This window comes from Ambystoma mexicanum, chromosome 3p (assembly GCF_040938575.1).
Source record: "Ambystoma mexicanum isolate Mex_15411 chromosome 3p, UKY_AmexF1_1, whole genome shotgun sequence".
Taxonomy (NCBI): domain Eukaryota; kingdom Metazoa; phylum Chordata; class Amphibia; order Caudata; family Ambystomatidae; genus Ambystoma; species Ambystoma mexicanum.
The window spans coordinates 117,913,786-117,931,165 of record NC_090925.1 but is presented as its reverse complement, the minus strand read 5'-3'; the positions used below and the strand labels follow the sequence as shown (position 1 = coordinate 117,931,165).

The window sequence follows — 17,380 nt, the reverse complement described above, 5'->3', positions numbered from 1 at the left end:
CCTCACGATTCAGTCTGATCCTATAACTGGTGTTCTGGTGTAATTTGGCAATCATTGTCACCAAGCATCTTGGGAAACCCCTTCTAACCATTTTCTCGCATAAAACAGTCCTTATTACTCTGTCGAAGGCTGTTGTTAGATCTAGGGCTGTCATATAAACAGGCCCTACATTATACTGTTTAGTTTGTGCTTGTATGATAATGTGTGCAAGAATGGTAGCGTTTAGAGGGCATCCCATTTGTTTACGAAATCCTACTTGGAAATGGGACAGTACATTATGTCGATCAATGAAACATTGGAGCTGCTTCAGCAACAGAAGAGAGAATATTGTGGATGACACATCAGTAATGGCAATTGTTCGGAAGATTTCTGGACTATTGGGGGGACCCTTTTTATATACTAGTATTATTTATAATATTTGTTATTTTATAATGCGCTTAATACTGGAGACGGTTTCTAAGCGCGAGGTTGTGGAGGTTTCATCTAGTAATGTTTCTAAATGCCCAAACAGCAGAAGGGGTTCAATATTAGCGTCAAAATCATGGATGCAGGAGGGCCCACTCGTGAGAGAGAATGCTTGGAATGGAGTAGGATCCACGAATATTGTGATTTCCCCAAGTGTTTATCCCAGGAAACTAGCAGATGCAAAAGTGAAACACCAACCAGCTTACTGTACAGACTTGTGTGTTTCAGAACCTCAACGGTCCAGTTGTAAATGAGGCCTAAAATGTGTTGGGATGAGCGCAGCCATTACCGATTCTGCTGTGCAGGATCTTTCCAGAGAGCCCAATGATTCCCTGCATAATGCAGTGTTCGGCATGGCAATCCGGCCATTCCCAAGTTCCATGCTTAACACTGCATCCTGCAGTGAATCCACTTGGATCTCTGCCATGTGCGCATGCGTGGATCACTATTGGCAATCCCAATGAAAACAAGAATTGGCAAAGCCAATAGGTTTGTTTTTGAACAACCCTGTATTCACATTTATCAAGTATTGCCATGCTATGCTCAGCTACTGGCACCTTTTGGCAGCTATTGTCCACATATGTCCAAGCACTTGCATCATCACCAGGGATTGACTTCAGTTGTCCAGGTACACAAACCATTGGCAGTAATTTCCCTGAACTGCCAAGGTCCTCAGAATATTAGTGTGTGTGAGTGCGTGTGTGCCCTGTGTTGGTGTACGCAGTGGGTGGGGGTGTGTATGTGTGAGTAAACTGTGTGTGGCCAGTATGTGCGTATCTGGGCACTTTTAGTGTGTGAGAGATGGTGTGTGTGCATCTGGGCAGTGTCAGGAGTCAGGGTGTGTCGGGTGGGAGGCAGTGTGTTTGGGAGGCAATGATGTGGGGGAAAACTGGGGAGTGCGTGTGGAGGGGCAGTACATGTGTGTGGGCTGTGTGTGGGGGCAGTGTTTGTGTGTGGGGGGCATTGTATGTGTGTGCAGGGGCAGCACAAGTGTGGGGGCACAGTGTGGAGAGCAGTGTTTGTGTGTGGGAGTACAGCGTGCGTGTGCATGGGGGCAGTGTTTTTGTGGATGGATGTGTTTGTGGGGACAATGTGTGTGTGTCTGTATGTGTAGGGGTGGAAGGACAGTGTGTTGCCCAGTTTGTGTGGGGGTCAGTGGTGTGTGTGTGCAGTAAGTGAGGAGGCAGCGTGTGTGTGTGTTTTGCAGCAGTGTGTGTGGGATTGTAGTGTGTGGTGGTGTGGGGAGTATGTGGGGGCAGTGTACATCTGCCTGCTTCTACTCTTCACCCTCTGCAACTCATCCAGAACAGGACTGCAAGACTTTTCCTCGGCCTCAAGACCAGTGATCGTATCTGTCCAGCACTTAAATCTCTGCATTGGCTCCAGTGGCTGCAAGGATTGAGTTCAAGACCCTCTGCATTGTCCACAAGGCCTTCTGGGGTCTGGGTCCTCAATACCTCCAACTCTCTCTTCGTAAATACTTTCCTACTTGAGCTCTTCGCTTCTCTACCTCCAACTCCCTTGGGGTCAGCCGCTTCTCCGAACAACGAGTTGGTGGTAGATCTATTTCTTTGGCTGGGGCCTCCCTGTGGACAAGCTCCCCTGCTTCTCTGCAATTTAAGGAGAACCATATCCGGTTCCGGAAGCACCTCAAGACCTTTCTCTTTGCTTCTGTCTTCTCTCTTCCTCTCCCCTGCTGATTTCCTGTCTGATACTGCACTGGTCACCTGGCTACCCTCTGATTTTGGGCCCAGGTCCCTGTTAGCCCTGTTGCACACCCACACTGCTTCCCGGCAACCCGTGCACTTGGGTCTGTACTGTAACTCTACAGCCTGCCTACCTGCACTTTTGGGCACCTGCTTGACCTTGCACCTGCCAGCTGCTGGTCGCACTTCTTGTTATTGTTTTGATCCCATGTACAGCACTGCCCCTGTCCTTTCCCCTGGCACTTTCCCGTCCCCAATCCCCTGCACTTGCGCAATCTCAATGTCACGTGGCCAAGTAAGATCGTTGTCTCTGTCCTCCCTCTGTTCCCCCGTCCATGCCATGTTGCGCCTTCAAACACTTGTGTATAGCCGCCTTACAAATGCCATATCATATCAGGCACCATGTGTGTGAGTGGGCAGTGGTGGCATGTGGGCAGTCGGTGTATGTGTTGCCAATATGTGTGTGGGTGCAGTTTTATGGAATGTGCAGTGTTTGTAATAGTGGGCAGTGACTGCAGGGCAGGAGGTGCAGGACACGGTGTATGGGTGTGCAAATTTGTATGACAATGTGTGCAAGGGAAGTGTGTCTGAATATGGAGGGATCAGTGCATATGTGGCAGATGTGTGTGTGTGGGGGAGTGGTAGTACGTGTAGGGTAAGTGGAAGTGTGTATCAGGGGCATATAGTGTATGGGAAAGCATAGTGTGTTTGCGGGTGGGAGTGTCTGTCCGGTGGTACACTGTCTGTAAGCAGTTTGTGTTGGCAATATGTGGGGGTCAGTGTGAGGAGGAGTGTGTGAAGGGGCAGTGTGTGCGTGCATGGGGCAGCGTGCATGGGTAGTGTTTGTGGGGTAAGCGTGGGAGATGTTTGTGTGGGGTAATATAGGCATGGCATGGTGTTTGTGGGCAATATATGTGGGGAAGAATTTGAGGCAATCAGTGCATGACAGAGGCAATATCAGTGGGGTGTGTTTCAGAGCAGTGTGTATGGGTTGAGTTGAGGGGCCTGTGTGTGTGTAAAGGTTCAGCGGAGGACAGTGCATGTAGGGTGCGGGCAGTGTACATGTAGAGGACAGAGTGTGTGGGCAAAGAGTGTGTGGAAAATGCGGGCAGGCAGTGTGGGGAGACACAGGTGTGGGGTGTTTGGTGTGTGTATGGGGGCAGTGTATTTGGGGATAGTGTTGTGAGGGGACAATGTGGGTGGGGTAGTGTGTGTGTAGGGGCAGTACATGTGCGGGGAAAGCACATGTGGGGACAGCATGTGGGGGCAGTGTATGTGGCTAGTGCACTGTCTCTGTGGGGAGCATGTCCTAGGGGGCAGTGCCTGGTGGGGGCAGTGTGTGTGTTTTGGAGGGATCATTGTATAGTAGGGATGTACATATGTGGGGTAATTGTGTGTGGGGGAGTGGCAGTGTGTGTGTGTGTGTGTGTGCATGTGCCATGTGCAGATACTGTGTGGGAAGGCAGAGTGTGTCTGTGGGTGGAAGTGGGTGTCTGGTGGCACTGTGTCTGTAGGCAGTATGTTTGTTGGAAGTGTGTGGGGTAAGTTTGAGGTGCATTGTGTGTTGGGATAGTGTGTGTGCAGGGGGCAATGTGTGTGGGTAATGTGTGTTGCTGCATTATGTTTGGGAGCAGTGTGTGTGGGGCAGTATGCATATGAGGGAGTTTACAGTGTGTGGGCAATATATGCAGGTACAGTATGGGACAGTGTGAGGGAGTCATCATGAGTGGGAGTGGTGTGTGGGGGCAGTGCATATGTGGGATGGGATGTGTGGAGGGGGCACTGTCTCTGTGTGTGAGCAGTGAGTGGGGCAATATGTGTATGTATGGAACATGTCAGTGTTTGAAGGGCAGTGTTTGTGTGTTTGTTGGTGTGCAGTGTGTATGCATGGGCAGATGTGTGTGAGTGAGAAGTGTTTGTGGGTAGTGGGTGTGGAAAATGTGCAGGCAGTGTGTGGAAACAGTGAGTATAGGGTGGTCAGTGTGTATGTGAATGTGTGCATGGTGGGGCCATGCATGTTGGATGTGTGTGTGTCAGGGGAGTGTCAGTGTGTGTGGGGGTGTGTATTGTGTGAGTGGGGAGCATTGTGTTTGTGGATGGGTAGTGTCCTTGGGGGATAATCTGGCTGGTGTGTGTGTGTGTGTGTAGACAGTAGATGTGTTGAGGCAGTACAAGTGCATAGGCAGTGTGTGCATGTGGCTGCATTGTCTTTGTGGGGGATATGTCTGTAAGGGCACAGTGCCTGGGGTTTGGGTAGTGTGTGTGGGGGGAGTGTCAGTGTTTGTGGTGGAAGTGGCATTGTGTGTGGGAAAAGTAGCAATATGTGGGTGTGTGTGTTTGGAAAGTGGCAGTGTTTGTATGGGGAAAGTGGCAGCGTCTGTGGGGGAATAGTATGTGTTTGTGGGTGACAGTGTATATGGGATGGCACTGTGTATGTAGGCAGAGTGTGAATTGGGAGAAATGTTTGGGGCAGTGTATGTAAGGGTGGTGTGTGTGTGTGTGTGTGTGTGAGAGAGAGAGGGGCAGTGTGTGGGTCATTTTACAGTGTGTGTGGCCAATGTATGTGGGGACTATGTGGGGCAGTCTGTATGTGGAAGTGCGTGGCAGGCCGTGCACATGTGGAATGAGTGTTGAGGAGCAGCATGTGGGTGTGGGCAATGTGTGTGTGGAAAGGGTCAGTGTTTGAATGGTAATGTGTGTGTTTGTGTGTGAGGTTCGTGTGGATGTGGGTGCAGTGTGTGTGTATGTGAATGGGCAGTAAGTGGGCAAGGATACTGCTTGTGGGCAAGTGTGTGGTCATTGTGTGTGGGTAATGTGTGACGAATGTGTGTGATGGGCAGTGTGTGTTTGTGGTGGAGCAGTGCATATGTGCAGGTTGTGTGCTGGGGCAAGGAGTGTGTGTGTTTGGGGAGCACTGTGTGTGTATGCATATGTAGTGTGTGGGGTGTCAGTGTGGGGCCAGTCAGTATGTGGGGGGCAGCGAGTGGGGCAGTGTATGTGTGAGAGGAGCAGTGTGTGCACATCTCGGGTTGTATACATGTGACAGAAACCTTTAATCTCAGTGAAATCAACCACCAAGAGCAAGGAAGTGACGACACCCTAGCCCCCACTCCCCACCCTTCATTTCTCAACTAAATCTTCACTACTAAAATCTTGAATCGTTACACTTCCTACACTCCACAGTCCAACAGATGACCTCTTAGGTCTAGTGTGCTTATCACTGTATTACTGACGCAATACCGCAAAGCCGTACTACGACTTTGGTGGGGAAGCAGAGGAAAACCTCCAGCAAAATACTGGAGGTCTTTCTGGTCCCTTACAGCCACAAATCAGCAAAATCGGTGGAATTACCGCCGGTGTTAATTCTGCCGACATCCCCATGGCATAAATGACACTAACACCACCATAACACCACTTGTAGACCAGTGGTAATTCCGCCGGACCAAGTGGCGGGAATGGTAATTCTGTTTGGCAGTATTTTGGCACATTTACATTGGAATACTTGTAATGGGGCTCATGGTTCTGTTGCTTTCAGTGGGCCCCTCAATGCCCCACCTGATGCTTGCCATGTTGACAGAGCTTTAGTAATGCTCCCGTTGTTAGCCTTCTGTGTTTGGTGCATACCGGAGGGTTCTCGGACAAATCTGACTGCACTCAGATCCCTAATGAAGTTGTAAGACTAGGCCCACTTGGTCAGAATCATGTTCTACTTTGGTAGGGCAGGAAGCAGGGCCATAAGTCCTTACTTTGATCCTTTGTCGGGTGCTTAAAGTTCTGCACATTCCTTTGGGCATCACGTGACACACTAGAAACACAATTTGGAAAGCATTCCCTTTGTTTAGCAATGACACAATGGTAAACTATAGATTTAAGAATTCTCCCTGGATCTCTGATATAAGCAGGCAAAATACATCCATAATTTCCCATAGGCTCAATCTTTAGGGGATGCATCATGGTCCTGGACTCTCTAGTAAGCGTTGGGCACAGCAGCCACGGGCTCCAGATTGCTGTACAAGTGTGTGTAGTATGGATTATAGACGTGCCAATCCCAACAGGTCAGGTTTCGACGCTACCGGAGAACTGCACTTTTGGTTAGCCATTTAGCGTCCCTGTCTCTGGATTAGCAAATTTTTTTCGCCGGTCACCTTGCTTCTTCCATCAGGTCTGGGTATCTCTGGTGTACAGGCTCTCCTTACCATCAGAGGCTTATTTAGAGTGTGTCTGGGCTGGAACCTCACCAGTTTTTAAACCCAAGTTAACCTTGCCCTGGTCTTCCGCTAATGCTCAACTCAATCTGTCCACTGACCTGCTACCTCGTATTACCTCTACTATTCTCCTTCCCTTGAACCCTATCCGTCAGAACAGATTGCGACCCTCTTAAATGTGTTCTACCTCTACCTTCCGATTCTCTAACTTCTCTCCTCCCTCTGTCCTCCTTCCAGATGTTCTCCTTTCCACCATTCAGCTCCTTCTGTGTCTGGGGCCTCCATTCCTCTTGCTTTCAATGTTCCTCTTTGTTCTCCCCTCCATTGTGTTCTCCATCTGCTTCTGATCTTTCCCTTGACTTCAGCAACATTGCCCTCACCCTGGATTCCATTCTCCTTCCAGTTCGTCTCTTCCGACTGATTTTGCCATTCTTGTTCCACAGCATGCCCCTTGCTGCTCCTTCTCTCCGCACTCATGCTTGCCATCCCTCTCGAACTTCCCACACATTCGTTCCACTTCTTTTCAATTTTTATGCTGTTTCCCAGGCTATAATTAAGGCCTTAAATGGGGAAAGATGGACACTTGTGCTGGGAAATGGACTCAGACTTCTAATTGGCTGAGGCCTGATTATATTAATATTATCCCATGTGTGAGTATTTGTGTGTATGAAGGCTGCCTGCGGTTCTGCAGAGCGAGGGTACAATGTTGTGGTCTGCCATCTTGAAGTCAGACAATCTCGTCATGGCAGATGCCCAATTTCAATATGGTGCTACCCATTTCTGGCAGTCTGGGATTTTGCTGCACATGAGTTTCTCAGCCCTGATTCCTTCAACTGCCAGGCTCAGACCAATGTTGGTTTGCCTTGCAGTCCATTCCACGAACCACGTTCATGCTGCTGCTAGTGGGTTGCAAGCCTCTCCTGGTAACAAGGATTGGTGGGTGTCTATCTGGCTCAGAACACCCCCAAAATCTGGAGCATTTCTTTTTTTCCCTGAGCCACACTCTATACCACTTTCTGGAGCCCTAGGTAGATGGACTCTTTCATTTAACACCTCTGGGTTTACATCACTCATTAGTGGTCTTCACCTGCCCCAAAGGTCTTTCACGCCCCTCTTCCTAGGTTAAAAATGGTGAAATCCGACGCATACAAACACATTGAGGTGGTTGTACCTTGTGAATTGGGGCCTCATTATTATGAGTTCGGCGGTGTGGCCAAAAACGGTCATAATGCAGTGGCAATGAGTTATCACTGTTTCACCAATTACCACTGCATTACTGCACCCCCAAACTATGGGTCTTGAGGCAAAGTGGAGGAAAAGACTCCAGCAAAATGCTGGATGTAATTCTGCCACCTTATCCGCACAAAATGGCCATTTCGCCAGAATTAACGCCTGCAGTAATTCTGCTGAAATCCCCAAGGAGTCTTATGGAGTCCATAAATGAGAACTAACACTGCCACTTGCATTCTGGTGGTAATTCCGGCATACAAAGTGGTGGTAACGGTAAATCTGTCTGATGGTATCCTGCCGAGATACCACCAAACTCATAATGAGACCCAATATTGTAAGTTACTCCAACAACATTGCTTTGATTTTTAAATGTTCTTTTTTAAAATAGGGGCATCTTCCTATGCCCCTGATCACACCACTACCACCGCCTCCATTCCAACTACTCCACTCCTCTACACTGTGTACGATTCAGTTTACTTTGAATCTTACAATGATGGGCAACTATCAGGGAACTGAATCGTAATAGCTGTCAACCGCAGGTGACGTCGAAGGGTGCACAGCCAGAAAACCATGGGAACAGACACAAACATACAATTACTTTTCATCATCTTAAGGGAACACGCGTACACTACTAAACCGGGCTAGGGTGATGGGGAAACCATGCAGGCCGGAGACAGAGTCAGTAACTAACTTTTAAAAGAAACCTTTTCTGGGCAGATATGCCCAAACAGACAGCCATCAACTCAAAGAGAACCGCCAAAAGGCACATGTTTTGCTTAACAAATACATCATAACAAAACCAAATTCAGAATTCCTTGTAATATCTCTGTTGGCTGATTTATGGGGACGAGATTCCACAGCCTACTGAAGTGAGCGGGGAGACACTAGTTCGGGGAGTTAAGCGCTCATTTTAGAGCCTTGTGTGCAACTTGTATAGCTTGTGCTGTAAATTAGTATGGATAGGACTGCAAGCAGCAGGCCAGAGAACGCTGTCTCTATTCACCCCTTCTCAAACTCCTCCTCCCAACCCCCAAATCCATATAAAGAAAAATGTCAGTGATTATTATAAAACCGAAAAGGAAACCACATCACTGACTACTATCACCATAGCAGGAGAGTAAATTACATGTTTGTAAGAAACAGCTACATTTTTACAAATGGTAAATTTTATCGAATTCAGTCACTACCATTGAGTTTTCGTGATCAATTTGAAGCCGAAAATACCGAACATGAAGAGCGGGAGTTGTGGGGGTGTCCCCTGCTGCCCATGTTCAGTATCTTAAGCCTCAGGGGTTGCAGGGTTGTCCCCCGCATCCTTAACATTGGCATAAGGGGACAAAAATCGCTTGGACCTCTGTTTTTAATGAATGGTAAAAACGGGGCCCAAGCAGTTACACTGCGGCAGTCCACCCGTGAACATAGCATTTGCTGGCAGACAACCTAGATATGGCGAAAGTGATGGCTGAGTGGGAGTCAATGAGGTATGGTCACATCTGAGATATTTGCTCGAATTTTGCGGGACCAGAATTGTGGAAGTATGGCCTTTGGTGAACCACAACACTTTTTTCAGTCTCACTCACCTCTCCTCCAAGGGCCCAGGCGATAAACACCTGCGAGCATTGATAAAATGTTGGGTCATCCCCATAGCAATTCCCTGCAGCGGAGGTGATGTTGGTGGCATTCGGGCAGCTGTAGAGCAGGATGTGGTGAACCAGGTCCTCGTTGCCACTTTGTACGGTTACTTCAAACTGTGGAAGGATGGAGGAGAAAAGGTCATAGGTCAGAGAAAAGAAGCTTGCATCCATATCGGGAAAGAGAAGCGTTGAGGCTGCAGAATTCCCATGTGGCAGTGGTAGTGAAAGGGGAAACATTTTCCAGATTATTTCCTACCTACCCACCAGTTAAATTATCTTCAGTGTCATGCTGGTTGGGCTTGTAGTGGGGCAGTTATTGACTAGAGAACATGTTCAAGCTCTGCCCCCTACCTTCCTCAGAAGAAAATAAATTATAAGATAAGAAAGGACAAATTTGAAACTGCACTTTGAATTCTCCTGGAAATGCAGCTGTCATACAGAATAGTTATTTTTTGCTACACAAGTAGGGAACAGATAAGCCATTAGCTTGCACAATTAGTGTGTTTTAAAATAGAATAGATTAGGTGACAGGAAGGCGTATACACAAGATAGGGACTCACTACACAAGTAGGGCAGAACATTGTGGGTAGATAAGGTTGCTGCATTCACATAGGGAGGGAAATAATGTGACAACCATGCACCAGGAAATCGGTAGATAGCAAAGCAAATGTGTCCTGCAGAGGATAAAAACGTGACAAGCAGTTGCCATTTTAAATTGCACAACCACAGTGGAGAATAAAAGCCCTGTACCTTTAAGAGCCCTCGCAGCTAAGCACGCTATTTGAAAAAATACATTTAATTCAGAAAAAATGCTGCAGTGGCTGGACATAGCTGCCTCAAAGGAATGTCAAAGCCGAGGACACCGGAGAGAAAGTTTACATAATGGAACAAGATACCATTGTCTGGACAGCGAGCGTTCAACCATTAAGGTAAATCAGTAACGACAACACAGCAGACTAGGAAATTTCATAAGTAGTTGACAGATTAATGTCTCAGCGATCACCCAGGCGTGACAGAGAAGCAAGTGCGGCTAAAATGACAAAATAATTGCTGCAACAAAATCTTAACATGGTGGAAGTAGAATGGGCCTCATTACACGGTATGCGGTAAAAACCGGTAATTACCGGCATGGCGTAAATAGCGTGTCCGCCCTCGCAAGAGGCCGCAAATTGCATGCCATTACGAGATCGCGGGCACAAGCCTACCGCCATGCCGGTAATGAGCCTACCGCCATGCCGCAAAAGACCCCAAAAAGTCCCTTAACGGCATCCTCGAAAGCGCTGTTAGCACTTCCGCCCTGCCGCCACATGCAAATAGCGGTTTCCGCAAATAGCGGTGACCGCCATTAGCGGTCACCGCTAATAGCGGTCACCGCTATATTGCGGAAACGGAAATAGTGTCATCGCACCGGAACGGGAAAGAGCACGGCGGCCATCTTTAAAAACACAATCCATTGCCATCCCCCTTATCCAGGACACCTTACCAGGAACCACGTTGGGAAATACACCAAGGACACCGTGAAGATGCCCAAGGCCATTAAAAAATCGTCTGAGCGGCAACGCAAGGAGAAGTTTTGCAAGGAGGAGCTCCTGATGCTAACGCAGACACTAGCAGACAATGCTCATGTCGTCTTCAACAACGACATGCGTCGGGAGACCATTGTGAAGAAGAAGGCCATCTGGGAAGAGGTAGCCCACAAGGTCAGCGCGGTAGGCACCACAACCCGCACAGTCAAAGACTGCCGAAAGAGGTGGGATGACCTCCGGCTCTGTGTGCGGAACATCCTATCCGTGAACCGAAACCTGGCTACGGGCACAGGAGGAGGCAGTGAATCGCCAATCAAGCTCACCGAGTGGGAGGAGACATGCGCATCAACCATCGGGGTGGAATGCATTGAGGGAGTTGGACAAATGGAGCATGGCGTGGCCGTTTCGTCCGATGGAGGTGAGTGTATGCATCAAACAATGCACAGTGAAGTGTGATGTTCCCCCCAATCATGTGTCCATATCAATGCCGTGGCTCCAGCCACAAACAGACATGCATGCATCACCACATGCCCAAACAACACAGACCCATTCATGCATGACCCACCCAACATCCCCATTACCGGCATCCACACTGAAGAGCCCGGAATGCATAGAACGGCATGACGTATTCATTTTGCTCAAGGCAGGTCGACCCATTACTGATGGTTGTCAACATTTCTCACCCTTGCAGGATCACACACTGACACTGAGGAGGCACGCACTTCCACACCTGCTCCCACATGAAAAAAAGCAAGGAGGGATGCCACAGGGGACACCGCCACATCCACTAGGGCAGCCAGGACGAGTGTCCATGACCACAGGGACAAAAGCAGCCGGAACACCAGTTGCACGCATCCACAGGCCATGGCTGCTCCCGTCGTGGCACCCACGGAAGTGTGTCTCCCAGCAGGTGAGGGCAGCATCGAGGGAATGCACTCTGCTGCCACCAGCTCAACGGGTGAAGCAGCAGCCACGGCCCCATCTTCAGATGAGGAGGACACACCTGCCATTGATGCCGATAGCCAGAGCCCCAGACCAACAAGCCCACTACTGGCAAGCCCGAGGTACTCCTCAGGTCCGGGTAGTCATGGAGATTCACCCACCCCTGAAGGGATATGGAGCCCCCAGATATCCTCTCCTGATGCAAGTGCAATGGGACCAGGTGCATCAGCCATCCCACCAGCACCCACCATGCGACATGACCTCTCGAGCATCTACCAGAGGCAGAACGAGATGAGTGGCCTAGTAGGTCAACATGTGGCAGAGACAGTCCGCCTGAGGGAGGACATTGCTACATTGGCACAGCAGACAAGGGAGGGCATGGAGGCATGCACCAGCCGAATCTGCAGTGAAATGGCCCAACTGCGGCAGGCCATGAACCGCATAGCAGACGCTATTGAGCGTCGGTGCCCACTCACGGCCCAGGAAGAACCAGGCACCTCCTCGTCTGGGAGTTCACGCCAGACTAGTCCCCTGCGCCGGTCTATGCGGAACCTGCGGCGCACGGCTTCACAACCACCAGATGACGATGCAGGCACTGGCAAATAGGGCCACCAGGATTCGTGTGCCACATGTGGCGATGGACACAATCACGTCATGAGACTCACATGGGAGTGTTGAGGGGGGAGGGGGGTAAGGGTCTGTTTGGGTGTGTTGAGGGGGGAGGGGGGTAAGGGTGTATTTTGGGAGTTTGGGTAATGCACTTTCGTACCACAATATGTTCAATATACACTGTTCAGAGTTTGAAACCCAAGCGTGGTCTCCATTATTGTGTATGTGTAATTCATTGTGGACAGGGTCCTTTGTGGGCCTCGAAACATGCACCAGGGCAACAATTCCCATCTACGTCCATGCTATTTCACCTTGGTGCATGATGAGATTACAGAATCAGATGCTGATGTACATCGTGTGCCTCCTTGGCACTGCCTCTTTCGTGTCCTGCCGGGGCAATCCACCCGCACTCATCCTCAGCCACATCATACTCTTCTGGTGGTTGCATGTCAATTTCAGGTGGCATAGGCACGTTCCATCATATGCACATTTTGTGATGCTCTACACATGCCATGGTTGTCTTTGCCACTTTGACACGGCCGTACAGGAGTGCCACACCCAGGCCGCTTAGGCAGCGGAGCACTGTCATTGGAGGGATGTACTATATTGTTGTCCTCTTCCTGCTGGTTCTGTGGGTTCCGTACAGGTGTTGGGAGCCACCTCCTCAGTGGATCGCTGGCATTGCCTGTATGGTGTGAGGAATGGGTACCTGTTACGGGTCACCTCTGGTGTGGGCTGTTGTTGTTGGTGCTGCACTGCTATCATGTAGTCAAGGCTGTCATGTCATGCTGCTGCTATTGGCACCATCTTGGTGTGGGAAGGGGTGTGGGTAGGGGTGTGGTGTGCTCTTTTGTGCTGCCTGTCTCCATTGCATGCACCTGTGCTGATTGTGTCCACCTGTAGTTGATGGGTACACTGCTCAGGTCTCTTAACGGGTGCTTTTCGATGCCGTTATTAGCGCCATGCCGGTAAGGGTTTTTTGGGTGTTTTACATGCCGCTAATACCATGTCCGCATGGCTTGTAATGGCCTGGTATTAGCGCCATGGCGCTAATTCTGGCCTGGGGGTCGCGCGCCCGCGGCCTTGTCGCTATTAGTGGCACCGTAATTAACGGGTGCGCAGATAGCGGTGGGTTCGGGTCGTGATTGGCTTAGGGAATTAACGGTACCGGTAAATCTTTACCGGTACCGGTATTCCATTACCGCACAACGTGTAATGAGGCCCAATGACTCATAACATTAGTTATTCGTAATGTGTCAAGAACAGAATGGCACGTTTACTGTTGCAAGACAGGGAGGGCCAGAAAACTGGAATTTGGGCAAGGACAAAGTCCTTGAAACTCAGAGACATCATGGCGGAGATAAAATGGGCTGTTTTATTTAATTAAGAACAAAGGTGATACACGTGTCCTCTCCTCCCATCTACATAGACATGTCATCATGCCACCAGTTCAGGGAGAGTGTGACTGCATGTGAACCGATAAGCATATGTTCTTTTCACTGCAGAAGTAATTTAGAGCTTACAAATAATATTCAAACATGATGAGGTTGTACATTGTATGGGATGTTTTATGGGTGGGACCTTAGATAGAGAGCTACCCAATCAGTAGGGTGGGACATATGGATACTATATGTGCTTAGCAATTAGGACCAATGAGCAGCAGAGATAGGTTTTCATAGCTCAGTTATTAGCTCAGTTATTATGATGACATCATAATGACTCATTTGCATTAGATAAACTTTGTTTTCTGTTCAAACATGGAAGAATTTGAGAGAGAGAGCTTGGCTGCTGATCTTGTATTCTCCCCAGCTTTTGCATATATCCAATAAAGCTGGGTTAGCTTGCATTTGGCATACCACCATCCACTCTGTGTTGTCTCTTTATTGGCAAATATCAGGTAGAGGATTGTACTGTTTTTGGACCTCTGTTTTCAGACTGTGCTCTAGTATTCCTGGGTTCACCCTAACAGAGGTCAAATTGTATGTCAATATTTGTGGAGTATACTCTAATCAAGGGCCTTTAACACATTCTTATGCAGACATTTACTGGAAAAGGCACACTCTTTAGACACAGCGAGAAACCTGCCCAATCTAAGACTCCTGGCTGTACAAATGTGTGCATCAACACAACCTTTGGTTTTCACAGTGTGTGCACTTTTACGTACAGTTACTGAAGAAAAGGGATGCACCCACACAGGATGGGCTAAAGAAGGCATGTGGTTATGAGCCCAAGGTTTCATGTTTGTCCATGCCCAAATGTTCTGGTGTTCCACAGTGTGACAAATCCCTAGAGGTTGTCACTTCTCCCAAAAGGGAGAGCCCCTTCCCATGAGGACAAGGAGGTGAGGCAGTTACCCAATAGTCCCCCTATGGTTGGTGCACAGTGGGAGGATCTCATGTGGAGAGACTCACCCTGGTGGGACAAGGACGACCTTCTATGGAGAATGTGGTATAATCACCTCCAAACCAACCCTCTCCTCCACACTGTACACCCCAACACCATACCTTGTCACCCCATGTACATGTGTAGGGTCAAAGATCTGACTCCTTCTGGTTCGAGGAAGAGTCCAAACTATCAAAGGGCGATTTATGGACCAACTACTGGGATGAGGAGGTGCAAAGCCATGAAGAATGCTACACAAACCATTGGTGAGCATTCTAGTGGTTCACGAAAATCAATTGAAATTGTGATAAAAACCAACAGGGGACAAAAGAGTTTGTCGACTCCAGCAAGGACAGACAACGACTGGTGAAATTCTCTGGTGCTGGAGTTTCAAAGCCGCCAGGGAGAGCGGAAGGAAGCGAGCATGTAGGAAGCTGCAGAGACACCACAGCCTCTCTTCACGTGCACCGCAGGAGCAGTCCCGAAAGCCGGAAGGAAGCTAAGCCGCATAAGCAACCACCTCACTGCCATGACAGACGCGAAAAGAAAGCCAACAAAGCTGAGTTGCAGAGAGGGAGACTTCACTGCCGCTGCAGATGCTGGGAGAACCAATACCCTTATGAAGGTAAAGGGAGGTACAGGAGACCCACAGGGGACCTGGGGTTAGAAGCGACACAGGCATTAAAGACTCTCCCTCTGCCTAATTGTTGGGACACTCAAAATGGCTCTTATGTGTATCAGTTCTTCCTAAAAGCTCCTCTTCCTCGTATCAGTAGATGAAAGGATCCTGCTGACCAACATAGAAGGGTCAAGGATCCAAACCCAAGAAGAACACGAGAAACCAGTGTCAGTAACCCTAACCCAGAGATTAATACGAGTCAAAGAAGCAAAGTCTGGGTCGAGGACCCCAATTCAGAGAGAGACACAGACCCTCTTGCTCATCGAAGTACTTGGCAGCAGAGTGAACTCAGTCTGCCCCAGTTTGGAAACGGGGAAGTCAGGGTCTGGGACCCTCAAAGTGAAAGACTGAAAGTGTGGAATTGTAAGACTACAGTGAAAGAGAGGCCAGGGGAAGGGAGTCATTCCTCCTGGTGAGAGTTTGGAACTTTCAGTTGAACTGTAACCTGATCATCAGCCCAGGGGAAGGGAGCCAATCTCCTGGACAACAACCCCCTTTTCTTATCATCAGATTGAATACAAGTTTGAGGGACAGAAGTAGGATTTTGACAGAGGACGGTGGACTATTGATTTACCCAGACATTCTGACCCAGCCTTTAGTGTTTTAGTTTAGGCACAGAAACCTCTCTTAGAATTAGCGGGAGTGAGGTTTTGCCTTGAATAAACGTTTATAGCAATCATTATGCCACCTGGGTATCAGCCTCCTTCTGCACCCTTACAACAGACTTTGGATCTTTGTTAAACAGCCCTTCAAAAATGTTTGTATTTCGTTACATTGTATTGTTTGGTGTTGAAAGGCAGGAGTGCAAAGTGACCTTAGTGATGTGGTTTCGTTGAGTTGTTTTAGTGGGGTGGGTGCTTAAGTAAGAATTTCAGTGTGCTGTGGTAGTTAGAGCAGCATCTGGGAAAACCCAATTTCTCCAAATTCATTGTCTGCACAATTGACCTTTTTATAGGAGGGTTTCATATAAGAACAACAGAGCTGTGTAAATTGAGGCCCTGCCTTGTAGTATTTTGGGTAATGTAAGCCCATTTGGCTTTGGGATAATTTGTAATCTCTGATGCTCTGATTCCGGAAGCACCTCAAGACCTTCCTCGTTTCTTTTGCCTTTGCTACCCCTCTCCCCTGCTGATCTGTTCTCTCTTTGCAGCGTGCACCTGGACACCCTCTGTCCTCCGGACCAAGGTACCTGCTCACCCTGCCATCCTCACGCACTGCCTCCGGGCCACCCCTGCACTGGGGTCTGTATCTGTACCCATACAGCCCCCCCGCTTTTCCTTCCTGCACTTATCAGACCTACCCTGTCTGCTGCCTTAAACCTAGCACTTGCAAATTGCTGGCTGCACTACCACTGTTTGTTGCCTTTATTATTTATTTATTGTTATTTATCTGTTTCTCCTGTGCTTCACACTTTCCATTTCTCCCCCCTTCCATGCACTTGCACGTTCTCAATGTCACTGGGCCTAGTAAGATCGCTGTTTTGTTCTCCCCTGTTCTCCTCCCTTGCCTTGTCACGCTCTGAAACACTTGAGTACGAGCGTGATATAAATAAAATATCAATATCAATATCAATAATCAGTGTTCCCTTGTGCCCATTTGCCATTCGCCATCCCACTACTGCACCCATCAACTTAAGCAGTGTATTTGTCTTGGGCTGCAGTAAAGTGTGGCTCTGGCACAGTTACTGTCTCCCAGCTGCATAGGTATGACATAGCATATGTTCAGAGCTATCCCCAAACAGCAGAAATGTTCACACTTGGAATGGAAATGGGCCTCATTACAACCCTGGCGTTAAGGGGTTAACGGCGCCGTAAAAGGCTGCAGCGCCGTTAAACCCTTAACACCAGATTCACACTTTAATCCCGCTAAGGGACCTTCGTGCTAATTACGGCACCGTAATTTACGGTGCCGTAATTAGTGCCTTCCCCATTCCCATTGAGCCCTATGGGCCAAAATGGGAATGGGGAAGGGGCCATGGTGAATGGGGATTTACCGCCCCGCC

General features: G+C 48.8%; 1 protein-coding gene across 1 annotated transcript in view; it reads right to left on the bottom strand.

The window, feature by feature from the left end:
* Nucleotides 1–17,380, bottom strand: part of LOC138580141 (putative DBH-like monooxygenase protein 2) — a 460,802-nt gene that overhangs the window by 368,718 nt on the left and 74,704 nt on the right. The window contains exon 5 of the mRNA XM_069650458.1: nucleotides 9,187–9,354. Within this exon, the coding sequence (XP_069506559.1) occupies nucleotides 9,187–9,354 (168 nt within the window). The remainder of the gene's footprint in view (nucleotides 1–9,186; nucleotides 9,355–17,380) is intronic.